The 27,930-nt window shown below is 38.0% G+C and overlaps 2 protein-coding genes across 3 annotated transcripts in view; both read left to right on the top strand.

Annotated features, from left to right (window-relative positions):
- The first annotated feature begins 481 nt into the window (after window positions 1–481).
- The window catches only part of LOC124163508, a 58,637-nt gene continuing 31,188 nt past the window's right edge, over window positions 482–27,930 (top strand). The window contains exons 1-2 of one of the 2 annotated variants that reach the window (XM_046540462.1): window positions 482–699; window positions 1,800–1,846. The gene's annotated coding sequence lies outside the window, so the exon portion shown is untranslated. The remainder of the gene's footprint in view (window positions 700–1,799; window positions 1,847–27,930) is intronic. The other variant, XM_046540461.1, reaches the window with a different exon arrangement.
- On the top strand, window positions 547–26,066 carry LOC124164464. Its single transcript, XM_046541791.1, has 6 exons — window positions 547–699; window positions 1,800–1,846; window positions 22,103–23,895; window positions 24,463–24,636; window positions 25,358–25,479; window positions 25,956–26,066. Exons 1-6 carry the CDS (start codon window positions 547–549, stop codon window positions 26,064–26,066), a joined length of 2,400 nt encoding a protein of 799 aa, XP_046397747.1.

Below are 27,930 nucleotides of genomic sequence, written 5' to 3'. Positions count from 1 at the left end.
TCCCCGGTTTAGGCCCCCCCAATATTTTTGTAAGTCGGCGTCCCTGTGTGTATAACATATACAATTACGGCAAGTTAAGTTGCTGTGAATAAGGCCTGATGCGCCCTCTTAAGTCAATTTCGACGGCACAGGATGTGGGTCAGTAGGGGAAACTGTAGATACGAGGGGGGAGGGGGCGCGACCGCTCGCGAGAGAAACAAACACCCCCTGCTATCGGTCTGGAACGCGCGCGCACTGTATCCCCGCAAAAACACGTTGTCGCAGCAGACACGCATGCTGGAAGACAGGCGTGCGGCACGCGCCGTACGGAATAGGGGGTGGTTTTGCCCCCTCGGAGATCCCCCCCCCCCTAGGAAACAAAACGGGTCGATCAACGTGCGCACGCATTGCTTCCTCCCCCACCTCCTTACACTGCTGGCATCACCATGACAACGCCCCCCTCTCACCCCCTCCCTCCCTTCCCCTCCTTTTCGGGCGCGGAGTCAAATCTGTGGTAACAACGGCGACGGTCAGTCTCGCCTCCGATCGGCGACACCCACCCACCGCATGGACCAGGGCCGGACGGCGACTCGCGGTAACAATCATCTGGGCAAGAGATTAATAGCAGGGGCCTCCAGAGCCGACGGCGGCGGCGTCGCCACCTCGCGGGCGACTTGCAAAGCGTCGGCAATTACCGCCGAGGCGTCGTGGAGGAGGAAGGTAAGTGCCAACGAAACGAAGAGTATATCCTCAACCTTCTGTCACGCGAGAACGACTTTTCTGCTAGCAAGATTGATAAACGTAAAACAATTCAATGATATGATGTTACGCTCACCATAAAGTTCGGATGCATTATTGTACGCTCAAAAAGACTAAGTGAGCATTATAAGTATATTCGACAGTCGTTGCTGTATAGGGATATGTTGTAATTTTTAAAGACATTTGGTAAATATATTACTCTAAAAACAACCTATTCAATTACGTGCCCATGAATTGTTTGAATTAGGAATATTTTACAAATGACATAAAAAAGTATGTCTTCGTCGTTCAAGTCTATGGCACATGCTCGCGCTCCACAGACAAGGATGGCTTTACTGTAAGCATCGCTGACGTAAGTACGTATCGTAAACGTTGACCTTCCGCCGACCGCAATTGGGAGAGGAACCCGTGACCCTAGGATCGCCAGGCAACGACTTAACCCCGCCGTCATTGGGACCGACAGTTATATAAACGAAAAGTACGTCATTTTTACGAAAATTTCAATAAATGATGAGTATCTATTTTTACTTCGTTGACTAATTTCCACAAATTTTGAATCTGTTATCTTCGATGCAGTACTGATAAAGTAGCCTAATCACATTTAAAGTAAAACTTGAAATTAAAATCTCCCAGAGAAATATCAAGAGTGGAGAAAGGACGCTGCGACAAATTGAAAAAAAACATAGATTAAAAATGAGTGTTTACACGATGCTGTAAATAATTTTTGCTAATTTAAGATCAAATTTCCAACACTAAAATACCAACTTCGACGGATTTTCTTAGTTCTTCTTCTTTTATACGACTTGTCTCTCTTTTTCCCGACGACTTTAATTGCTGACACTCCCGGGAAGAGATTTATTTCAAAGTTAGTCCACAAAAAGCCGTCGCTACTTTTCATCAAGCACGGCTGGGAGAGAAAGGATGACGCTGCGATGCATTTAAAATAATATAAATGATAACAGACTGTTTTAACGACACATCGCATATATTCATGTTTAATCTCACCTGTCCTTCGCTCAAATCTTAAGTCTGACGGATTTTTCACATCCTTCTTTTTCCAGACACTGGTCTCTCCTTTCCTCGACGACATCAATAGCAGACTTTCCAGGTAACAGAATAAGGTTGAGGTAAATGAGATTGAGATGTAAATTAAGCGTTACTAGCCACCAAGCATGGATGAGAGAGGAGGTAGCATTCTGCGAAGCAATGACAATAACTTAGACGATAATCGATTATTTAATAGCTCTGAGAATTTTTTTTTACCTACACTCAACTTGTCTTGGTTCAAATCCTAAGAACAAAGGATTTTCCATGGCCTTCCTCCTCTAGTGAACATTAATTCCGAATAAAAGAAAAAAGGAAAGTTTGCACCTTAAATAAAGAACATTTCTTATTAATATCATTCAAATCCATGTAAAAACTGACAATAAAAATGAAAATGGTAGTGAGAGGTTTTGCAGAAGATCTCAAGTCTTAAGACATCCATTTTCGCAGTCAATAGGGTCTATTGCTGCACTATCGCGGTATTCACGAGCAGCCGCTAGCTCCTAGTGGGTTGTTTTCTTTTTATAAACCTTGTAGCGAGAATATCAATGAAACTCCACCATGGTAACGTCACTTGGGAATAATAATCGACCCGCTATAAACCTGATCTATCTACAGATAGCTCTCTCTGGGGCAAAAAAATTTATTCATATACTTTTCTCATGCAAAACATCCTTGTTCATTGCATTTCCACCAAGAATTCCTTTCACGATACATTTTAGAATGTCACAATCAGATAACTGGACACGATTCAAAAACCTATAGAGATCTCTCATCATAACTATATAGATCAAGAGTAATGGATATTTACCACTAATATTTTATGAATTTTTGTTCACCATAAATTTCGAATCAATATTGGATACTCAAAAAGACGGAGTAAACATCAATTTTTTCGACGGCCGTAGCTGTTTGGAGATGATATTTAAGCATTTCTACGGACATTTAGCAAATATTTTGCTTCTGAGCTCACCAATTACATTCAATTAAGCGCTAATTACTCGCTGGGAAGTAATACTATTTTTCATGACACAATGAAGTCAAAAAACACGATACAAAGTTCCTATGATTCGGGAAATAACCGACTTAGTACGCCACTCAGCTTCAGCGATAGACTTTTTTGTATCGTCGCAAATATTAGCTTCAATTATGAGAGTCGTCAACACAAGGACCATAATCTTGAAGCGAACGAAACGGGTAACATTTTCGTTGCGTAATAGGACTGATGTTGACGCGTCCAAAATATTTACCCTCAGAATCGACGGACTATTGGAAGGCGACTATTGCACCTGGGACACACATCCTACACAACACGCCATGCACTTCCTGTAATCACTTGTTTGTCGAGATGATGTGAGCCACCGTTCGTTGGCGGATGACGCCCCATTTATCACCTTTCCACTGCACCGTGAACTAAGACCGCAAACTCGCGCAGTCACTTCCAAATCGCAGCAACCGTGCGGAAGACGGTTACTCCCCGCTAATGATGGCCGCTAGAGGAAGGGCGACTCTGCGACGCAATTATTAAATAAAAAGTGCTTCGATGGAAATGGATTTAAAAAACTTATTGCTGATTTTGACTTAAAAGTATTTAGGTAATTATTAAAAAGAACCCTCGAGACATTTTCTCATTTCTCCGTCTCTGAAACAATTTTGTATCTGTAATTTTGAGTGGGAGAAAGCAAATTATGGATACTACATAATTAAATTACATTACTGGATGCACTGTAATTCTGGACGCACACAATTTTCGTATCATAAAAGCATTTAAGAAGGAAAAACAGAAAAAATTCTAATTTCCATTAAGATGTAATAAGAGAGACACTGGGTTATGAGAAATATTCCAATTTCCTTCGATTTATAGGTACGTAAATTGAAAAAAATTGGTGGATTTTAGATTTCAATTTGTGCGGAATGTTTGTCGACGCGGTAATATATTTTCCGCCAGGATTGCATTTGAATACCCATGAAAAAAATGAATTGTACCAGTTTCCATCCCAGTGGCTCACTGTCAAGATAGGTGGAGCGGTACTCTCTATATTTTACATTCAATTTATATCCCCATCTATTTTTAGAACTCTTAATAGCTCAATATGCTTTTTTCCTGTCTCCCCGTGGATATTTTCGTATTTTTCTCTTTTCTATCGTGAAAATCTTGGAAAATGATGTACAATACAAGTAAAGTGAATACTGGAAATTTCGATTCTCCGTACTGGAACGCGCGAAAGAGGTTCATTTGAACCGACAGAAATTCTTTTATTCAGGTCGGTATATCGTCCGGATACATCCGTCGCATTTCGAAATAATCCCACCAAAAAGAGCGGAACGCTATCCTGAAGCCAAGATCTTCCATTTTCGCCAAGAATTTTCCATCACAGTGGATCCCACGTCTTGCAAAGGGATTTCAGTGGGAGATAGAAAGAGATAAGGCCTTTGACAAAAATATATATTTGTGCTCCTGAGAGGCAGTGGTAGTGACATGTCTTCCACCGAATCTTGGGAGGACTACAAGTGGAAGCTTCAGCGACGACAGACCGGAGCAAAGAATGCGAACGTCTCTTTCCGCATCGGGCCCGGGCAACTTCCGCTACGTGATCGTCAACCAACGCCTCCGATACGCCCACGCGGCAAGGACTGATTCTCCGCCCCCTCGGCAGGAATCAGCGCGATTGCGACCACCACCGCAGGGCTGTAAACGCCAAGCGAATCGTTACCCAGGACTATGTTGTGACATTAGCATGCCAGACACATGGGCATGCGCAAATTCATATGGGGAAAATCCATCATGAAGGCATGGGATGGATAATAATAGAGTAGACCAGGGGTGTCAAACACGCGGCCCGCGGCACCATGACTTCCACAATCGCAATCGACACTTCCTATGCTCCTTTAAGATTTACAGCTCCTGCAGTTGGAAGATCAAAACTTACTGGCACTTCATCCATATTATCCACATGAATTTCTTCTTCTCCGAAAATGCTCTCTTTCACAAATTGACTACATTTTATCATCTTGACCTCCTAATCTATAAAATTCTCCTGTTATTGGTCCTGAAATACATATGTGGCCCTCAAGCTGTATGAGTTGGCTAATGTGGCCCGCCAAGGTGAATAAGTTTGACACCCCTGGAGTAGACAGTAAGAAAAACGGTTTATCAAGAACAGAATTAGGGAAGACAACACGAGGGAAACGATGCAATGGAAATTAATATTTATCGGGATTCACAGCGGGTAATATTTTCCATATCTCCTTCCAGCATTTCGATGAACAAAGCGCCCATAGTCTTGGAACTCAGGAATCTAATTTTGATTTCTGAATCCCTGAGGGATGTGGACAAGGCGCTCATTGAAACGTTGGAAGAAGATTTTCAAAATCTTACTCAGTGTGAAACACGAGAAGTCTTCGCTCCCATTGTACGACGGGAAAAAAACCAGGAACAGTTAGATACAATAAATTCATCACTTGATTGGACATAGTGGTAGCTATGGAAGGGCTAAGTGAATATCTGTCATATACTAGGAATCAGCACAAGTTATAAATGAGAATACCTTTTTCAAAAGCCGTTATTGTTGAGCATTCTCAAATCGATGATGGTGAGGATAATTCCTCGCCTACCTACCGAAGGTCGCGGGTTCGAGTCCCGCCTGGACAGGTTGCCCCTTCCAGGACACGAATGTATGTGATCGCCTATTGTTGATTGTTAAAACTCCTGATGTAAAGGCCTCCCTGTGCTATTTTCGGGGGTAATTAGGATAAATTAAAAAAGAAATAAATAACTTCCATTCACTTCCTGTTGCGGAGGAAAATTATTTTCCCTACGGTTCTACTGAAAAGGGATAGGAAAATTCTTCATATCTGGCAATAAAATTTACCAGGAATCACTTCTGATTGCCCACAGCTCATAAATGATTTGAGGAAATACGCTGAATATTTTCAAGCACTTTCTGCATATTCACATTACTATATATTAATTTGCTCATCCGAGATTCCATTAATTGTCATCTTTAAATAATAAAAGAGAAGAACCTTAAGAACACTGCACGGGCAGCTTTATTAATCTGTGGAAAACACCGCGATATAATGCGTTTAAAATCAGACATGCAGTAGCATTACACACAGTGGACGAAACGGTAACTAGAAATTTTACTTTCCCCAGACACTGAAGTTCGGTTAAACAGTAATTTGACCGTAAAATGAAAAAAAAATGATAAAACAAACGATTGAAACATTATTTATATGAAATGGATTTAATTCCGTTTGAATTTAAATAACTAATACCTTTCCTGGAAAAAACATCCAGAAATTTTTACCATTCATGGTCGCAAATGTTAGAGAAAATTTGCGTTTTTTTATAATTCCATTAAATTCCGAAAGAAATTGCTAACCCTCAATTCAATCGTTTCTAGTAAATTTGGTAATTATCATGATTCAAGGAGAATAGCATTAGCGAATTTAGAAAACTAGCTAGTGGACGGAGAATATAGAGGCGTAAAAATATACTACACCAATTTTATTCCGACAGTAGTAAATGGCCTCGCATGCTGATCGTTTTTACCAGACTGAGTAGTTTCATTTCTCATGATGTTTTGTAACCCAAAAATTCATACAAGACTCACAAAAGTATTATGACAGTAACTATTACATTATTCCATTTTCAGAGAAGGAAAAAAAATAAGCGAAAGAATTAGCTAACTTGTCATCATACACGAAACGTTCACAAACAGTTAAAAGGAGTAAAGGTTTTTTTACCTCTCCCTAGTGGGTGCCTAAAATATAGTAGGTAGCGTAAAACATTAAATAAATTCTGTCACTACATCCTCACTTGGAGCCTACGCGAACGATAAGATTAGAATCTTACATGAAGTAGGGACCCAAACGGCAAAGTTTCCGACCCAGGCGAGCTTTCTGAAAAGCGTCCAGAACTTCAACCCTACTATTGATGAATAGGAGCAGTAGAAATTTCAAGAGATCGAAGTCGGTATTGGAGACGAAATCCTGACGAAAAAAAAGTCATCCCCCGGAAAGACGCAGTAACGGCCGTGGCGCCGCAGACTGGCGCCGATCCTGGCGCCAAGATCACAACGGTCCGGAGCGGACGGAGTGCCAACAGGTGGTGGGAGATATACCCCTTCACCCTCATTCCGGTTCCCCCGTCCCACTACAACCAACCCTACCCATCTTCCACGTCGAGAAACACGTGCGCCCAACCACGCCTCCTTTTTCACGCCGCAGTTCCAATAAAGAGGAAAGGGAGAACAAAAAAGGGGGACTAGAGCCGAATCAAATTCCATACCTTTCCTTAATGTCCCCCTTGGACGTCCATTACCGCTGGAACTTCGAGGAGAAGGGAGCTCAGGAGAAAGGATTAAAAGAATTTCAGGATATTTTTTTCTTCAAGGGTATTTGTTCACGGCTGAGTGGCTCTGAAACCCTTGAAGGAGGTAGGTTCGCGACTGCGCGATCCAAAACAAATACTTTCCATGCGTGCCACTTACATGCCATCTGCCATCTTACAAGAAATCTATGTATTTAAAAAGCAAATTTAAGGCACTAGGAATTTTTATAAAATATTCCTTATATTTTCTAGGTATTCTTTTTCCAGCTTTTTTGAGCCGAGATTTGCTCCATTTTCATGTGACTAACGAGATTTGACTTCAATTACAGTTTTCATTTCCTAATGACCCAAAAAGCGATGTCCCTAAATAATATATTTACTGTGATTCATATATTTTAACGAACAGTGTAATACTTATTGCCAAAATGATAAATACATATTTTCTAATAGTAATTAACACCAAACTAATGCCTAGGCAAGTACTGCCTTAAGACCCTATGTAAAAATGCAGATTATCATATAACATTTCAATTAAAGATAGCCTATTTTTGCCGCCATTCAGGGAGTAGATGTACAAGTACTGGGTCAGTTTTTGTAAATTTCATGAAAATGACATATACTTCGTTTCTCCAGCCTACTAAATTAAATGAAAAAAGAAAATTGCACCTAAAACTATATGGTTTAAGGTGCCACAATCTATTACTTCGCTATTTATGAACTAGGTAAACCTAACTAAGTACAAAAAAACTCAGCGTAACCTGCGTTCATGCGGTAATGACAACTGTCTAACTTTTAAGTATATGGAAAGTTTGAAATGCTGGAAAATTATGAGAATCAGATAAAATCCAGAGTTCGTAACATAAAGGCACGTCCGAAGAGAACATAAAAACGTTAGTCCTCATTTCCATAAAAAAACATGATAGGGTAATTCATGGAGAGCCGCCGCATACGGGATAGACTGCGCACCCCCCTTAGTTACGGCGTTTCCGGACACATTGCGGGCAAATGCCAAATGCAGAGACGGAGTAGATGCTAGAGAATAAGTGAAGATGTCCCGTTTGTTTTTCATAGGTTTTACAGATTTTCAAGCGTAAATACTGAGATAGATCTGGTAATTTTCCAACAAATTTTTTGTCGCCTTGCACTACATTCGTATCGCACTTTGAACTACTGCTATATTACGAATTTTTGAGGTTTGTGGCGACGGTAGGTTCTCTTCGGAATGTTTTCAGTCTAGCTACGAAATGTTGGCCCTAAAGGCCGTAGAGCCACAAGGTGCTGCGTCTCATCCGTAGAGAAAGGGAGAGACGCCGCACTAAACTTTGGTACACATGCCGCATTTCTCTCATGCGTGGTAACGCCGCAGGGAATGAAAAATGATTTCAAATGAATTGTAACACGTTTTTAGCCAAGTAATAACTGTTTTAGGGTGTATACTTATACTGAAAATTGTTTTTGTGTTAGGTGGTATTTAATTATTTTTGCGCCAATTTTGAACAATACTATGCTAAGTTTGGAGGCAACAACAAGTTTTGACTTAAACAAGGTATAACTTAAATTAGTTGCCTTGACTTATTTTTCAATTTAATTTTGAAATTCTAAAAAACAACTCTTAAATTAAGTCTCTGTTAACTGAATTTCTTCGGTTCAACTTGTATTTTTCAATAAACATTGGATAAATACAGCCCATGTTAGTTAAATTTCTTTGTTTTTACATGTATATATTTATAATATAATAACATAAACATAGCTCTATTTTTACAACCTGCATTTCAGTTGCACTAAAATCGTAGACAGGTACTATTAGTTAGAAAATAGTAAATGCGTACCAAAAGTAGTCGCACATTTGATTTTCCTCCAAACTTCAATTACCCGGCAATTTTTCTTTCTTAACGGAGCTGCAGAATACAGATTAGTTTTAGTCGGTTTTAATAATATGCGGCGTATCACCTTAATGGGTGCGGCATGTCACCCGCAACATACTGGATAGAAGCCGCGAGGTAATGTTTAACAAAAATAATATTTACGGCTAAGAGAAGAATGATATAAGTATGTATTTTTGTGCGTACGTCAGAAACAAGATCAGTCACCATATTTACTTCTTAGTTTAATAGAAAAAGCAAAATAGAATAAAATATGGTCATTTTTAAAAATGTGCGACATCTCTCCCTAAGTGAACCTATACATTTTGATAATTCTTTACAATGCACCCGGGAAAAAAAACTACTAAGACTAATTTCCTTGTGTAACCTTCCAATGATTAGCTACCAGATTGCAAAATTCTGAGCCGAATGATTTTTTTCCAATGACAAGCGTGTTAGGTGGCTTTCAAGACCAATGCCCCAATCAGAGCCGCCCTTTTCTTCCCCCGTAAAGCCCGCCTATAAAAAAACAAGCAGATGGCCTCGATGAAACCCTTTAACGGAAATTGGATTAGCCAGGCAGGAAGCCTCGTCATTAATTCCACGGAGCTAACTTGTCCCCCGACTGATTTTTCTCATTGGCTGCCCAATTAGAAATCGTAATGGCCAGATTCGCAAAGGACCAATAAAGTTAAACTCTGGGTGGAATTCCCGAAAATTATCTTATTTGCTTAATTTTCCAATCTAAAATTCGGTCTACTCATTTAATGTCACTGACTAGAACCAGGGCAAGTTGATGATAATACCGCTGAAATCGATCCGCAAATATAATAATGGAATTATCATCAAATTACCATATTAATCATTAATTACTCAAAGAAAAGATATAAGGCCTATTTTAATTAATCAAATATATTCACATTGAACTGCTACCGACCGCATTAATTTTAATTAAACTTAGTCTGTCATTGAGCTCACAGTATTTCGATTACAATCGCCGTTAAAATACCACTAAGTTTTCGGACAAATTATCATTATTTATTTTTTTAAATATAATTAATTAATTAGACTAATTCTCTATGGAAATTAATAGCTAAATTAATTAGAACCTAAGACTAATCATTCAACCGTTCACAAATCGAGGAAGTATTCGACGGAAAATAAGGGTAGCAGCATCAATAAATTAAAACGGACCATGTACAAAGAGAGGGGAAACATAAATAATATAAGAGAGAGAATTGAATCAAAATGATCATGGAATATTGAGCTAAAGTAAGCTTTTGGTGAAATTTAAATTTTGGCGAAATCAAAATTTAATATATGATATCTATCAGCAAACTGCCTAAACAAGTTACGGAATTGGATTGTATTATGGTCGATAGCGAATATATTAAGGTCATGAATGTATGAGATACGTGATCGAGTATTGGGATACAAAATATGAAAAAATATATTGAAAATATTATAGGAAAGTGACTGACTATTTCAGATTATAGCAAATTAAATAAAATTATAGTACAGAGATAATATTCCACTCCACAAGCACGAAAAAATAATTAAGCTTACTAGACTATATTGATAATTCTTTAAGTTTAAAATTCACCTCAGCAATAACTTAATATTCATCTTTCATGGTCATCGTTGCATAAATTGACGCAATGAATTTATTAATTTAACGTCACACTGCTACCTGAGCCTAAGCTTAGTCAAAATTATTTAAGTTTTTTCCTCCGGCCGAAGAAATAAACACCAAGAAATCATGACAAAAGTGCGTTATTTATAACTTTAAGATATGTATCCTTCGAATCGAAGGTTGGTTATTTTCAGCTAAAATACTGCTTAAAAGCACCGATGGTCGAGAAATTTATCTTTGAAATCGACCTAGAAACGCTAAAAATCAATGGAAAATCAAAGTATTCGTCTGCACGCCATATCGGAAAATGTTCGAATGCCTTCTAAATGTATCAAAATGCGCACGAAATAAGAGAAAAATCTGGTCATAAATAGCATTTAATCTTATTTCTGATTTTCAGAGAAAGAGAAAATAGAATTGAAAATAAGAAGCATAGTAAAAATATCAAAATCTTCTTTATTAAATATGTTTCTGAAACAGTGCCTCGGCACTCTGTAAACTATACATATGCATAGTCAGACACGACGGAAAATGTCTCAGCAGAAACTATCGATTTCATCAAAGAGAATAACTTCCGAGTGATAAATAAACGAAGGAGAAATTGTGAAATGCAAATTGGTCTTAAAGCTTAAAAGAATCCAAGGATGATATGAATTTTTTCACGTTAGCATATGCGTGCATTAGGGAAGTGATGTATTTGAAGGGAAATTACAGCGGCAAGGTCCTCAGTCTTGACCTCATTGTGTCAGCATCAGCAGACGGCAACCTTTTTTCACTATATTGACCGAAGCTCTGTAGCTGGAGGCTATCCAAGACAAAATTCACGCTCCAGTGCAAGACATCTCCAGTGGCCGAAGGGCATAACGCCACCTGCATTGTTGAGTTTCCTCTTTAGCAGAGCATTCTCGGTTATTTTTAGCAAAAAGATTTTCAAAGCTAGTATGCTCCTAAATTAGTCAACATTCACGATATTTTCACATGAGACGTACTGTATTGTACCATAAAATTTTATGTTTTGCTGAATAATAATCCAACAAAAAGCATAAAGAACGCCATCATCCAAATCGTAAAATATTAACACAAGTGACAACTAATCGTTCATGATTAGTAAATAATTGGAATGAAAAACTGATTCTGGATGCACAAAACCACTTCATATGTATGATTATTATTATGTAAGGATTTTTTTCCAGATCGCAACCACCATAAGCTACTACACGAGCAAATATTAGCATTTTTTGCATTATTCTGGAGAGGATATCACAGTTTTTATAGTCTCCATTCTATCAGTGAGGGATAAAGACGTCTGAGCTTACTTCACAAAAGATGAGGTAAAACATTTAGGAAACATGAGTTCAGAGCTTTTCAGCGACGAATGCGATTTTTGAGGCGCAATAAAGAGACGTGGATTTATTTGCGTTCAACGAGCCTCCCGCTCAAGTTACAAAGGAAAATAAACTTTCAGCACGTACTTTTATGTTCATATGGATCATGACTGCCTTTCGGCACTACGGCTTAATTTGTGGAAATCAGCGAAGCATTTGAGTCGTCGCTCAAACAAAGATAACTTCGAATTCGGTTCCCTTAGTGACAAAGAGGTTTTCCCCATATAAAAGACGGCCAGGAAATTAAAAGCACCATTTGATAAAATGAACAAACCAAGCACTTATAGTAATAGATAATACCTTACTTTTTCTGGATATAAATCCTCAGTTGATGGAGAATCGCTTCAATTTTTCGGAGCAGAAAATATAAAAAAATACTTCTAATTGCATTATAAACTCATCTGAGGGAAGTCGTTTACAATCACTTTTTTTCGATCATACCAATGTGATGGATACACAAATATTTGAAATCTTTGCCAATTTAATTAGGTAGCATTAAGATTACTAGTTGTGTTCAGAAAAAAATGGGATCTAAATTTTTAAACTTCACAAGAGTTTAGAGATTCCGAAGGTCATTTTTATTATGTTGGTATACATGATAACATTTTCAGTTGTATTCATCGTTTACTTTGTCTGAGGCAGCCGCGAAGGTTAAACGTGTTTTAATGATCTCGGCAAATTTTGGGTCACACTTAATTGCTTGTTCGTGAATTTTTGATGAAAAACAATACAGTAACATTTCCCCAGGCTCCATATCCGCCAGACATGGCTCCTAGCGACTTTTTCCTATTTCCATAAATAAAGAGAGCCTTACAGGGCCGTCGTAGGTTTTCAAGCATAGATGGAACAAGCATTAAAATAAATCGCTGACAGAACTAAAATCTATCCTAAAGATCGAGTCTGAGAAGTGTTTCGAGTGTTGGAAGAAGTGCTGGCTAACACGTAATGAGGGATGTTCTGAAGGTGACAACATTAATGGAGACCTAGTAATAAATATTTTTCAAAAACTAAAATTCCATCACCACATATCACGAATGCAAATCTTAACTTCACCCCCGTTTACTGATTTCCATTGATAATTAAGCATAAAGCAAGCTGTAAAGAGAAGAAATAAAATAAAACAATGTAACATTGAAAATATCCGAAAAAGGCGGAGTCAAATAGTCATTATTCATCGCAATTGAATTTATATTATTGCTTTCAGAAAAAATTTTCAATTTTTTTGTCGGTGAATTGGCGCTGGTATGATCTTTGAAGCCTTTGCCTCACACTCATATTTTTAAACCACCAATTAATCTATTTTATTGATAGTATAAAAAAATCAAGTCAAGACTCGGGACATTTTTGTTGCGTTACGTGAAAATTCAGCAATAACTTCAGAGTTAATGAAGGTGTTATTCAAATGGGCGAGTATTCCATTACCCAGTAATCCCAACATGTCTATTTTTAAAAAGTAATTTAAAATTTTGAATGAGTCCATATATATCGGAATTCACGAACTGCACTTACCTAATTAATTTTAAAAAGCAGCGGCCAATTGATTTGTTATAATAATACCCTCATTCCTGGAAGACCATATTGCTGTAAAGTGAGGAAATAAAATAAAACAACGTAACACTGAAATTTTCCCAATAAAATCTAGAGCCAAACATTCATTTTGCACCGCAGTTTAATTAACATTATTGCTTTCGGAAAAATAAGCCGAACCATCATAACAAGACCTTCCAGGAATCATTTTTACCCCGAAATTTCAATAGATTGACCTGAATGAACATGTCGTTGAATCTCATTAACCCTTTCTAACCCAGAGCTGCTTCTGGGATAAATCTTAAAATAAATAAATTTAAAAACTTGAAAATTTTGCTCTCAATCATCATTACCGTGGCAGCTAAATATTTCGTCATTACAATTTACTCCACAAAATAATGCGTAGTTAATAATATCCTGAATAGTGGAGAAAATTTATACGTTTTTGATGTTGATTAAAAGCGACATTCGGTTATAATGGGTTAACATAACAGAGATATTTTTAAAATCTTCATTTCGTCATTTCGATACCTCCACTGCACAAATGCTCAAAAATTACCCACCGATCCCAAGCCTCTCATCTATTAGCCCAACAATACGAATGCGCTCAGCTGGCCGTAGCCGGAGTATAAGCGCTCAGCGTCATTTCCCCAAGCTGCGGAGGTGAGCGTTTATGCTCCTGCTACTGTCAGCTGAGCAGATTCGTATTTTTGGGCGCCTAGATGAGCGGATTTGATTCGGTGGGCAGTTTTTGAGCGTTTGTGCAGTGGAGGTATCTATTTGAATCTCCTCATGAATGCCTTATAATAATTTAAAGAATATTGATCTGAACAGAGAAATCACCTATCCTGAATCAAAGGGACTCTAAAAGAGATAGCTGGATAATTATCAATAATACAGTACATAATGCAGTACAGAAAATTCCAAGGTTGACCTTAAAATTTCAGCGCTAATAATGAATCTGAACATGCCAACGGTAGAAGAAGTTATCAACTGCACTAATACGTATAAAATCGTTTCAGCCTTGATATGGTGGAAGTTCGATATATCCATGATAAAAACACAAACGGTAATCTCCACACTGTAATTCAAAACTGAACTATCTACCATAGTTTCAACATATTATGTCATTTTAAAGACATTTTTACCTAGAAAATTACATAATATGTTGAAACCATGGTCGGTAGTTGAGTTTTGAATTTCAGTGTGGAAATGACCAATTGTGTTTTATTATAAATAATTAATAATTTTCCTCTTCTATTCTTGACATTGTTTAATAACTTTTTATGATATTTCATGGAGTATAGGTCAATATAAACCAAGTTATAGCCAACGTTTCGATTTATTTAAAATCAGCCTTAGGGCTATGAAAGAGAAAACATGAACAATATAAAATACAAAGATGACAACGATATACAATATTTTTACATAAAAATGTTACGATCGCGTTTTTTATACAGTAATATAATTTAAAGTATACACATATATACATAAGAACAGAATAGAATACACAAAAATTTTTGACATAAAAAACGCGATCGTAACATTTTTATGTAAAAATATTGTATATCGTTGTCATCTTTGTATTTTATATTGTTCATGTTTTCTCTTTCATAGCCCTGAGGATGATTTTAAATAAATCGAAACTCTGGCAATAACTTGGTTTACATTGACCTATACTCCATGAAATATCATAAAAAATTATAAATAATACACCAATAGCAGTTGAGCTATGTTAAAGCTTTCGACGGGCAGATTCCAATGTTATTATAGGTGTCACATGCGTCACTTACCCTCGTTCAATTTAATTATACTGTTCTATAGATTGCCATGATAAGTTTTATTTTGATTTCATAAAGTGATTTTAAAACCCATATTAAAATTTATTTGCATTAAAATATTTACTCACTCAATTCCTGAGTGGACCCAATCAAAATTTCACTCGTTTTGTTCTAGCACGTTGCCGTGGCTTAACGAAAAAAAAATGTCATCACATGATCGCAATTATCTGCGCAAATCCAATAGTACATAGATTTAGGATACACCGTTTAATCAAATGTAATTTATGAAATAATAATGGAGCCGTAAGCCGAGATGAACCAGGAAAAAAAACAAATTAAACTAAAAGAAAGGGAACAAGGTTTTAGTTGTATTCAAATTTTCCATAGAACATTTCTATTTTGCTAACAATAACTTTACGAAGTCGGTTCAACCACAAGTCAGCTTTCATGTGTGGGCAACATAAAAAGCTGAAAGGTGGAGAAAAGGTGGAAAAGTGGAGAAAAAATGATCGCCATATTGCACGCCATGATCTAGTTCAATGTAATAACATATTAACAATTGACATTCTAAATTTAATGCGGTGAAGCACGCTGGCAAATAAGACCCACGGTTGCAACATAAAAGTAGAAATACGTTTCCTCAAGTTTAACTCCCACAATTTCAATTCATTGATTTGTAAGATCTTTCAAGGACCTATGGCATGTAAAAAACTAAGCAATTGGTCACTACTCTAAGCCTTCATAATCTTTCAAATATTTTCCCACATAAGAATTGCATCCATTGCGCGAATCTTAAGTAACAGAAAATGTCACAGAGCAGATAAATAATTAATGTATATTTTGCATGTAGTTTTATTGTTAATTCTCCAAGAATACTAGTAAACAAACTGCGAAAAAAGTCCATGAATAAAATAATCGTAATAAATCAATGACAGCAACTATTAGTTATCGACACGCCCCAGATGAACTATTCTTAGACGAGCAGCAATGAGCCACATCCTATGCGGTTGTCAGTCTTGCGAGATCTAAGGTTTGCGTCACATAACAGACTAGCAATTAGGCTTAAAGGGTGTAATTAGGGAGAGTAGTAGGCGCGAGTACAAACTTCGCCATTTGCCCATCTTCAACACAAAGGGAACCACATCTCAAGGCCTAATCATAAGGGTTCTCCAATTTAAGGGCTATTCTAAAGAGCGTCATGTGGAGCTGGAAATTGAAGGTATATTACTCAAGTAACTCCACTCTCTCTCGCACCAATTATATCTTCAGTCACGCCAACATAAGCTATTCCATCGATAACACGAACTTGTATACCCTAGCTGTTCCCAGCCTATCCGCCAACGATCTACCGATTGCGCCGATCCAAGTTCACAACTCCTTTTACATCAGTCGGCCATATTTATCGTCTATTGGGTACTCCCTAAATTAAACGTAAACACATACATTTTTCGATTTGCTATTTTATTACCTCATCTTCAACTATTTCTTTCTCTGTCATTGGGATAAAAGATTAGTTTCTATTACCCCGCGCCACCATTACGTTTAGGTTTTAAAAATTGACGTTAAACGTCGAATAAGACTATTATATTAGCGAGAAATATTTTATTTCCTCCTATTTTTTTTAAAATTGCTGTTGGTTCCAACTCTTCGAAAAATTAATCCCTTGAGGAAGAGAAATTTGCAAATGTCACGATATGAAATTGAATACCTGAAAGGTGTTTCCACCAAATAAGTCATGTATAATAGATGCAATAAAATACACAACAGATGCAATAAACCAAATACACAATATGTTAAGAATCTTTTCTCGGTATTTATATTCTAGACACGCACTTACAAAAGTTGGTTTTGATATTTAAAACAGTAATTATCACTCACCACCTTGATCAATGCATTATTTATGTATGTTTTAAATGTGGATTCGCGAATGGTCATTACCCGTATAGTTAATAACTATTATAATGGATGAGTATTCATGCACAGTACTACCTCATTTTATCATTTTTTTGGTACATAAGACCTGCTAGGAGTTGAAATATAGACTATTACAATTCGTTATGATAATGATCTTTTTTTTTATGCCTCCCATTTCTTCATACAATAAAGTTAAGAACACCAGAAATACTTTGTAAATTCAAAATAATTAATTAATTAATTAATCAATTAATTACTTAGACACGTAGATACTTGAGCATGGTAAGATATAGAACAATTGTCAACATTATAATACAAAAATGTGTTATGCCTAATAGGAGGATTGCCCCTCTATCAATAGGAGCGGGGCCCGTAGATATTTTAATAGAGGATCAATGAAGGACCTGAGAATTCAAAAAAGTAGACAACTCCAGCTTCGCCACAATTATTACAAAATATTTTTTTAAAAGGAGGTCACACCAAAAATTTACATATATTAAGAAGCGCCCGTAAACATTTTTAATTATTTCAGTCATTTAACATTTTTGAACGGAATGTTTTCATACTTGACACACACACTAGGATCGAAGATTCATTATCGTCACTAGCACGAAGATTCATTAACGTAAAACTGCAGCGCATACGTATCAAAGCGATCCGATACTGCTAGGCTTTCGGCAATTATTTTGAATCTACAAATCCCTAATGGGCAGTATATTGCTGCATTATGTACTTTGGTACTCCTAACTAGCCTTTGCAGAGACCTAGATTCAGATAATGACTACGCGTTGTGCATTGGTAGAGTGCATGAAATGCATTTAGGATGCATTCCATGCCAAGAATGGCAGATATAACGACCTCTCATTCCTCACTCGTGAAAATTTAACAGCTGCCTAACAAGCAAAAAAGAAAATATTTTCTGCACTGGGGGGCAGACCAATCTCGCGGCACTTCAATAGCAAAGGTCACGAGTAGTCCTGATTTCTTCATAACTAACTCGCAGGGGGTTGAATCAAGTCACGTCACAAAAGAACTTACTGAACACCCAACTTGGACACGACACGAACCGGTATTCTGAGAACGAGTCCACGAGTACCTTTTGAAAACCCCATTCAGCCGGCCCTGCGCATTCAAGGATGGTGAATGGCGAACAATGTTGACAGGGTGCACAAATAACAAAAGAAGGGGACGGAAACGGGCTGAATTTTGCGCCGGAGCTGTGGCCGGCAGAAATCCATGATAGCACAGCATGATCGCAGCGAGGCACACCATTAAAAGGTCAGAAAACCGCTTGGTCCCCTGGGGCTTACAGTGAGAGGATACAAGGCGGGGTTCCCATCACGCTAATGGGTTGGTTTCCCTTTCTTTCCCTTTCGTTAGTTAACTTCGATGGAGAGGAACTACAGCAGAAATACATTCGAGTACAATACGGCACGCCTTTTGTTCAAGGTATGAACAATGAAACGATTCTAAGCGATGCCGAGCAGCTTTTTTAGGAAATCTCCTGTAAGAAGCAATAATATGAACTTCCAGTGGTCCATAGAGCGATGCAATAAATACTAACCCTTATATTTGTCACATTTACCATCACTCATAACCTCGAATCAGTTGACTTGTACTAATCTAATGAGCTAATTAGCATGGCTTCAAAATATCTAACTTTTACCTACTATCTTAGCCCAACTAGTGTATAAGAATATCATTTCTTATATAACATATTTACAAAAACTTATTAATATTAAAATCAACAATAATTCCCAGATAACTGTATACGAGTCTCCACAGAATGTTTACACACACAATATAGGCTGCCTTACGACATCCAAAAATTTGCGTGAAAAATTATTTGAGACGATACGTAAAAATAGATAAAAAAGTACCTTTTTGTTGGCATAAAATTTCTATATTCCTCGCTTTTCTCCAAAAACGTCAAACTAACTGCATAATCTGGGTTAATTCCTTAAAAATTTACTTCGTTCATTCAATTGCCCCGGAAAGTCAAGTGGTAAATTTTGTGTTAGATTTGATTATCTGCGCGTATTCTGATCATATGGATACCATCAATTAGTTATGTTTATTCGCTATCTTATTCTGGTAATGTGGAGCAATGTGGTCCAAAGAAAACATTGAGCGAAAGGTACATTTCTAATCAAAATATTACGTTGCACATCTGTAATACTAGCAAAGAGAGTGCATATGGTTTTATTAATTGATGAAGAGCTTTCGTATTAGCCAATAAAATTTAGCTCCATAATCAACAAGCACGTGTGAATAGACAACGAAGGAGTCACGTAGAGGTCATACTAGGCTGACCCTGAGGCTCGGTGAAACTAAGCCTGATAAATTATTTCCCATTCTACCTAGATTGGCACAGTTGGCTTCTCAGTCAGCATATATTAAGGGATTTAATTCCAGTAACCAAAGTATACTCACTTCAAATAAGATTGACTCAACGCTCAATCAATTATTCTTATTTGAAAATTAATCCTTCATATGATGTCAGTTAACAGTAACTGGTAACTAATTTCTATAATTTCAAACTTCCAAAGGCATTGCCCGGAAGTAATCCTACGCAAAATTCATAAAAAAAACCTACCTTTGTTCATAGTATACACTACGTCTTAATTCACGTACACCTACCATGTTTTGGTGCGTTGAGGTATTTTTAAGGTAACAAGATTTGATGGTGGCAAGCTCTTATCTGCTCAAGAGGAAAATACGGCGAGTAATTGGAAATTACGGTCACTTGCTGTGAAAATGAGGGGAGGGCGAGAAAATGACCGGGTGGCATGCTTGCGTGAAAGCGAAGTGGAAGAGGAGTGAAGAGAAAATGGAGGGAACGACATCGGAGAGGAAAGAAACACGCACTACGCTAAAATAACAGCATTAAGAGCCCTTCACTAAGAATTGCCAAGCTTCTGACACTCATTAACTCAAATAAATTAACATGGCCGATTTTAATCACAATTGGATACCTCACTATTATCTGTATTTGGTAAGATATCCATGGTTATAGGTATCTGATTAAAATGACGCGTTAGAAATAAATTACTTATTCTCGGCGTTTTCACAATACTTCTTACAAATGATGGTATAAAATACTTGAAATAAAAATATTCAGGCGATATTTCGAGGAATTTCTTCGTATTATAAATTAAACAAATCCCACCAAGCCACAGGAGATTACGCATCAAAATTATCTGAGTAAAAGTGTATTTATATATTTTATTAAATATTTCTTAAACATAATATAATGAATTGTAATCTGAAAGTGCATATTAATGTTTTATTAGTGTTGAGGAACTATTTCTTTTGTTTGTATCCATGCGCTCACTCCGGCCGGCCAAGGGAGTCAGTCTCGTGGTCAGTCAGCCTCGCGCATTCGTCTCGGGTGGACGTGTGGGACAGTTCCCAATCCTTTCAAGATCATTTAGTTCACTTTGTGCTCTTCTTACTAGTGTAATTTCATTAAAAGAATCCTGATAACAAACCAGCATTTAAATTAATACAGTCCACTATAATTCAATACCCAAACATTTTGGTCCTTCGGGCCGGATTCTTCTTGAAAAATTACGCACACGCAACTGCGTCGTAAGAATCGAGCCTTTAGCTCCCCTTATCAACCCAAGCAGCTGGCCGCGAGGGGAAGTGACCAGCCCGGACTGAATGCCGCGCAGAAGAAACACGCAGCCGCCTTCTATCTCCGCTATCGCCGACGAGATACGCGCCGTGTCGAAAGAGTGCCGACTCAAATCAACACCCCATCCCTGTTCGTGTGACGCCGCACTCAAATCAGAGGCTCATCCAAGGTCAGATCCTTCCATTCCTAAACCTTTTTAGTCATTTTCCCATATGATGGATTCAATAACAAGGGGCAAATTAATAAAGCAAAGGGGCGTGATTAAGGGAAAATTAACACGTGCTCTCAACTACGTCAACTCATTCTCCGTGAATGATAATCTAGCAAATTTACATGCTAGGCAAGCCAAACTTAGAGAAATATGGGATCAATACGACGAAGTTCAGCTACGCTTAGAAATTGAGGATGAGGAAGACCATGGCGCGGACAGAGAAGATTTTGAACGCATTTATTTTGAAGTCGAAGGGAATATAATGACAATAATTAATTCCCAGCCAATAGTGAAACATGAATCTTCTAATAAATCTGAGCGATCGAGCCAATCCAATCAAAGTGAGACGCCAGATATGAATAACATAAAATTGCCACGCATAACACTGCCTAACTTCAACGGAGAGTTAGCAAGCTGGAATCAATTCAGGGATACATTTGAAAGTCTAGTTGTGAATAATCAACTACTTTCTGAGGTACAGAAGTTCCATTATTTACTATCTGTGCTAAAGGGTCAACCAAAAGAGCTAATTCAAAATCTACCTGTAACATCAGCTAACTTCAAGGTAGCATATGAAATCATCTGTGAACGATACAACAACAAAAGATTAATTGCAATGCAGCATGTCAGAGCACTACTCACGTTACCAAGTGCTCATAAGAATTCGGAACCAGAAATTAGACACTTAATTAATCAAGTGGTTAGCAATAAAAATGCATTGGAAGCAATGGATCTACCCATTCCATTGGAGGACTTGCTGATTTCACAAATGATTATGGAAAGGTTGGACAAAAATACAAAAATGGAGTTCGAATCGAGGTTCGATAACCATGATTTTCCCAGTTTAGAAGATTTGAAACAATTTCTGGAGGGAAAATGTCAAACTCTGCAGTTAGTACAGGCTGAAAAACCAAATAGTAGTGAAACGGAGGATAGGTTTAAACAAAACATGAATCACAAGAACTTTAAGCAAAGTTATGTAAACACCACCCCTGCATGTGTAGTGTGTAAAGGATTGCATGCCTTATTCAGATGCAATGAATTTATTTCAATGAATGTTCAAAGACGAATTGGAATAATCAAGCAGCATAAATTGTGCAACAACTGCTTAAGAGGGAATCATTATGCAATGGAGTGTAAATCGAAACGCTCATGCTTCAAATGTAATCGACATCACCACACCTTGTTGCACCAAGACAAGCCACACCACGTCGAGTCACCAAGAGTCAATTCAGAACAGACAGGAACAAGTCAGGATCAAGAAACCCGTGCGTCAGTACAGCCTCAGCTGAGTTATCACACAATGAGAAGAAAATCAATATCGCAAGTATTACTAAGCACAGCTGTCATCAAAGTCAGAGACAAGACTGGACGGTGGGTCAATTGTCGAGCTTTACTTGACAGTGGCTCACAAACACATTTCATTACTGAACATTGTGCACAACTTTTAGGAGCACAAAAGAAAAGAAAGCATATCCCACTACAAGGATTCAATAGCATCACGTCATCAACCACTCACACTGTGGACATAGAAATCAAATCAATAACGACTGATTTCACTGCTAAATTGAATTGTGCTGTACTTCCAAAAATTACAGGCAATTTACCAACAACACTTATCTCTTGCAAGAATCTAGGTTTGCCAAGAAATATTCAACTAGCTGACCCAAGATTTAATGAACCACAAAAAATCAACATCCTAATTGGAGCAGAACTGTTTTGTAAGTTACTGTTGCCAGAGCAAAGGACCAGACCTGGACCATACCCAGTTCTTCAAAATACAAAATTGGGTTGGATATTAAGTGGAGAGTATAAAACAGATACAGACCAAGTAAATCTGACTCAACAACTAACCTTGCTTGCAAGAAGTGATTCCACGCTGGAACAACAGCTACGTAGGTGGTGGGACATCGAAGAAATGGAACAACCAGTTCATTCTAAGGAGGAACAACTTTGTGAACAACATTTCACAACTCATACAGTACGAGATGACAATGGCCGCTTTATTGTAAGACTACCTACAAAAAACGGCATTGAAAATCTAGGAGACTCTCGAGAGACGGCACTGCTGAGATTTCACCAAATTGAAAGGAGATTGGAAAGGAATATTGCCTTGAAGAAGGACTATACAAACTTCATGAAAGAATATGAAGAGCTTGGACATATGATATTGAGTACTGAAGAAGGAGGAGTCAAATACTACCTTCCACATCACCCGGTGTTCAAGGAAGTAAGCTCTACAACAAGACTACGAGTCGTCTTTGATGCATCTACTCTTACAACCAATGGTAAATCATTAAATGATATGCTACTTGTTGGACCCACAATTCAACAGGATCTATGGTCTATCACCATGAGATTTAGGTTTCATCCAGTCGCCTTGACAACTGACATATCAAAGATGTATCGTCAGATACTGATGCATCCTGAAGACCAAGGACTACAAAGGGTCCTGTGGCGGAAAGATCCAAATGAGGATCTACGGGAGTACAAACTCACTACAGTAACATACGGCACAGCAGCAGCGCCATTCCTGGCAGTGAGATGTTTGCAGGAATTAGCAATGAGAGAACGAGAAAACTATCCCGAAGCAGCAGAGATCTTGACAAGAGATTTTTACGTGGACGACGGTTTAACTGGATCAGATACTCCAGAAAGTGCAATCAAACTACAAAGGGAACTACAAGAATTATTAGAACTAGGAGGATTTCAACTCAGAAAATGGTGTAGTAATGACAGCAAGGTGTTGGAAGCCATCCCAACGCAATTAAAAGAGCTAAACCATTCGTTGTCAGATGATGATAGTCAGATGGTGAAAACACTAGGTTTGAAATGGCTACCTAAATCTGATCAGTTTGTTATTGTGAATTCAATCCACAAACCTCTATTGCCAGTTTTGGATTCATATTGCACGAAAAGAAAAATCCTCTCTGTAATATCATCAACATTTGATCCATTAGGATTAGTGAGTCCAATCACCATAACCTTCAAAATATTCATGCAGAAACTGTGGCAGTGCAAATATAATTGGGATGAAAGATTACCATGTCAACTATTACAAGAATGGTTTTCTCTATGTAAACAGATCCCAGCAATGAATGACATTATGATTAATCGTTTCGTGCTAACAAGAGGTCAAATAAGATCGATTGAATTACATGGATTCTCAGATGCTTCTGAGAGAGCTTATGGGGCATGTATTTACATCCGATCTACCAATCAAAACAATGAACACACAGTGCATTTGTTGTGCTCAAAGTCAAGGGTAGCGCCCATTAAACAAATAACTCTCCCAAGATTGGAACTATGTGGAGTCTTGCTACTATCAAGATTAATGAAGAAACTGCAGAAAACGCTCATTCATAAAATTGACAGCGTACATCTATGGACAGATTCAACAGTAACCTTGGCATGGGTGTCTGGATGTCCGACGAAATGGAAAACATTTGTTGCCAACCGAGTGGCTGAGATACAGAGCAGTACAAATCCTCAAGACTGGAAGCATGTACCATCTCGAGACAATCCTGCTGATCTTATTTCCCGCGGAATATCAGCGGAAATGCTTCGTGAGTGTTCCTTATGGTGGGCGGGTCCAGATTGGCTTAAACAAGATCCAAGTAATTGGCCGCAAGGACATAAGGAAGATTGCTTTGATGGTATTCCCGATGAGAGAAATGCAATCATTAGTTTAAATGCATGCAAGGTTGAAAGTCTATTCATTCATAATTATTCAACCTTTACCAAATTACAGAGGGTAACAGCCTACTTGCTACGATTTATTTCCAATTGTCAACGGAAAAAACAGCATTCCTCTGCATCACTGACCCCGCATGAGTTGAAGGCAGCAACAAGAAAACTTGTCAGAATTGCACAAGTTGAATCATATTCATCTGATATGACTTCATTAAGGGAAAACAGCGTCGTAGATGGTAAGAGTAAACTCAAGCAGCTACATCCTTTTCTAGATGGTGAAGACATATTGAGAGTAGGAGGGAGATTGCACGCTGCAGCATTACCATACAATTCTAAACATCCAATGATACTTCCACCAAAGCATCATATCACAAAATTGCTAATTGAATATGAGCACCAGAGACTACTACACGCAGGACCTCAGCTGATGATAGCTTCACTTAGAGAAACCTTTTGGATACAAAGGATTAGGCCAGCAGTCAAGGCAGTGATACACTCCTGTATAAAATGCTTTAAGTTGAAGTCAACCACAGCTCATCAGCTTATGGGCAGCTTACCAACATCTAGAATTCAACCAAGTCGACCATTTTCCAGCTCTGGAGTTGATTGCTGGACCAATCTACGTCAAGCTAGGCAACTCGAGAAGCAAGGTGCAGACGAAGGCTTACATTGCTATATTCATCTGTCTTGCAACCAAGGCTATTCATATTGAATTGGTTAGTGACATGACCACAGCAGCATTTATTGCTGCATTAAGGAGATTTATAGCCAGAAGAGGAAAATGCAACCACATCTACAGCGACAACGGGTCAAATTTTGTTGGTGCTGAGCGAGAGCTTAAGAAACTACTTACCGAAGAAGAGCGAGGAAGAAGAATTACTGATTTCTTGAGCCAAGAAGGATGCCAATGGCATTTCAATCCGCCAAATTCACCACACCAAGGAGGATTATGGGAAGCTGGAGTAAAATCAATTAAATATCATCTAAGACGAGTAGTTGGCGTAGCATCTTTAACCTTTGAAGAAATGCTTACGGTTTTAACTCAGATAGAAGCTTGTTTGAATTCACGTCCACTATGCCCACTATCAGATGATCCATCTGACCTTTCCTTCCTTACTCCTGGACATTTCCTTACAGGAGGTGCCTTAACCTCATTACCCGAACCTGATCTTTGTGATGTAGCTCTCCACAGGCTAACCAGATGGCAGCGGGTGCAGCAGATGGTCCAGAGGGTATGGAGATGCTGGTCCAGAGAGTATCTACATACATTACAGCAACGCCAGAAGTGGACGGAAACATCTAAGAATTTGCAGCCGGGAGATTTGGTCCTCATCAAAGAAGATAACACCTCACCTCTTCACTGGAAGACCGGAGTTATCAAGGAGACTTATCCAGGAAGTGATGGACTTGTTCGAGTTGTGACCCTAAAAACATCAACCGGTCTATTGAAACGATCAGTTCAAAAACTATGTCCTCTCCCTAAGTTTTGTGACACGTAATGACTATTTTAACTTGTTTGTGTTTTCTAAAAAAGGGAGACCCTTTTTGGTGGGCGGCATGTTGAGGAACTATTTCTTTTGTTTGTATCCATGCGCTCACTCCGGCCGGCCAAGGGAGTCAGTCTCGTGGTCAGTCAGCCTCGCGCATTCGTCTCGGGTGGACGTGTGGGACAGTTCCCAATCCTTTCAAGATCATTTAGTTCACTTTGTGCTCTTCTTACTAGTGTAATTTCATTAAAAGAATCCTGATAACAAACCAGCATTTAAATTAATACAGTCCACTATAATTCAATACCCAAACAATTAGTGTGATATTAGTCTATGCTAGGCATTATTTAAATGGGAAAAGTTTTATTCGAAAATACTATTTTAACCTCTTGGTGAGAACTTATCACCGATAAACATAATGGCTTCTATGACTTTTGAAATGAGATCATAATATCATTTTTGACAAAAGATAATCGCCCCTAGGGATAATTCTTGCGCTGTGAACTACCGGAAACAACTATGAATGCTGCTTAAGGGGAAGAAAATTCAGGTCATAACCTGAAGTGGATGAGAACATATAGCCACTAAGGAGTTGTAATTCAGCGAGCTATTTACGATTTCGAACTCCTTGAAGTGCTTTAAGGAAACTTGCTATCAACGATTTATTTTTCCTCCAACATGTCCTGAAGCTTTGGAAACTGAGTCTCTTTGAATGTGATTAAGAAAGGGATCATATGTAGTGATTTAGTTCCATAATGATGTGCCACCAAATTTATTGACAATTTTGTCAAATCCTTTCTATTAGCTATAGCAAAAGAAAGAGGATTTTAACAAAATCTTTCGAGTCATCTAAAAGCGATTTGGTGAAGAGTAAAAAAAAAGGGATGCCAAACAATTTGTTGTATAGATTCAAGAAAGCTACCAAAAAGCATATACAATTGGTCCGAGAAAAGAGTACAAGATTAGGTGGTGACCAAAAATATTGCCATCAAGAAAAACTGCAGTATCACCCTTGTGTGGTGACAAGGGAATTTTTATCAAATAATACCTGACAAAATAATACTGATCTCAATAGAGACCTAATAGCACGTGCGAATAGCATCAATATCTACAAAATACGTACCATTATTAAGTGCTGTTTTTCGCTGTTTTTCGCAATAAAATAAAAATTATTTAAGTAAATTCTTCTTGGTCTTCACACCAGGTAAGTACTAAATCCTTAGTCAAAATCAAAATGATATTGTACGCACTCAACAAACCATAGATATTTAAGTTTCACCCTCAGATACACGTGTAGAAACCAAATCGTATATCGTCTCATGCATAAATTCCATACGCTCCACCCATCTCTAATGACGACATGGACATCTAAAATGCTCTCTATCCCTATTCCCTGAAGACAGGCTTGGAGTTTTTCACACGATTCTAAATTAAAAACCTAATATAATGACTGCTTGGCGCTCCGCAATAACGACTTTTTTTCATTTCCCGTTTTTCCCACGAGTTTCCAACTCTGGGAAAGCCTTACAAATGAGTATGACTCGAGTAGGACATCAACAGGTATTGCTGAAATCCGGCTTCAGCTCTAAACTATTCCAAACGAGGAACGCCTCGGGCTCTCCAATTTAACGCTGCCCGTGCGTCCTCCCTCAATATCATCCCACACAAAACTCAATTTTG

The sequence above is a fragment of the Ischnura elegans genome, chromosome 8 (genome assembly GCF_921293095.1).
Source record: "Ischnura elegans chromosome 8, ioIscEleg1.1, whole genome shotgun sequence".
Lineage (NCBI taxonomy): Eukaryota > Metazoa > Arthropoda > Insecta > Odonata > Coenagrionidae > Ischnura > Ischnura elegans.
The sequence above is the reverse complement of the archived record's forward strand: the minus strand, read 5'-3'. Positions and strand labels throughout refer to the sequence as shown.

Coding starts and splice junctions, on each gene's coding strand:
- LOC124164464 (XM_046541791.1), top strand. CDS start 547: ATGGACCAGGGCCGGACGGCGACTCGCGGTAACAATCATCTGGGCAAG. Junction 1,847..22,102: donor ATCAATAGCAGACTTTCCAG/GTAACAGAATAA, acceptor TGCCTTATTCAG/ATGCAATGAATTTATTTCAA. Junction 24,637..25,357: donor AATATCAGCGGAAATGCTTC/GTGAGTGTTCCT, acceptor ACCATTTTCCAG/CTCTGGAGTTGATTGCTGGA.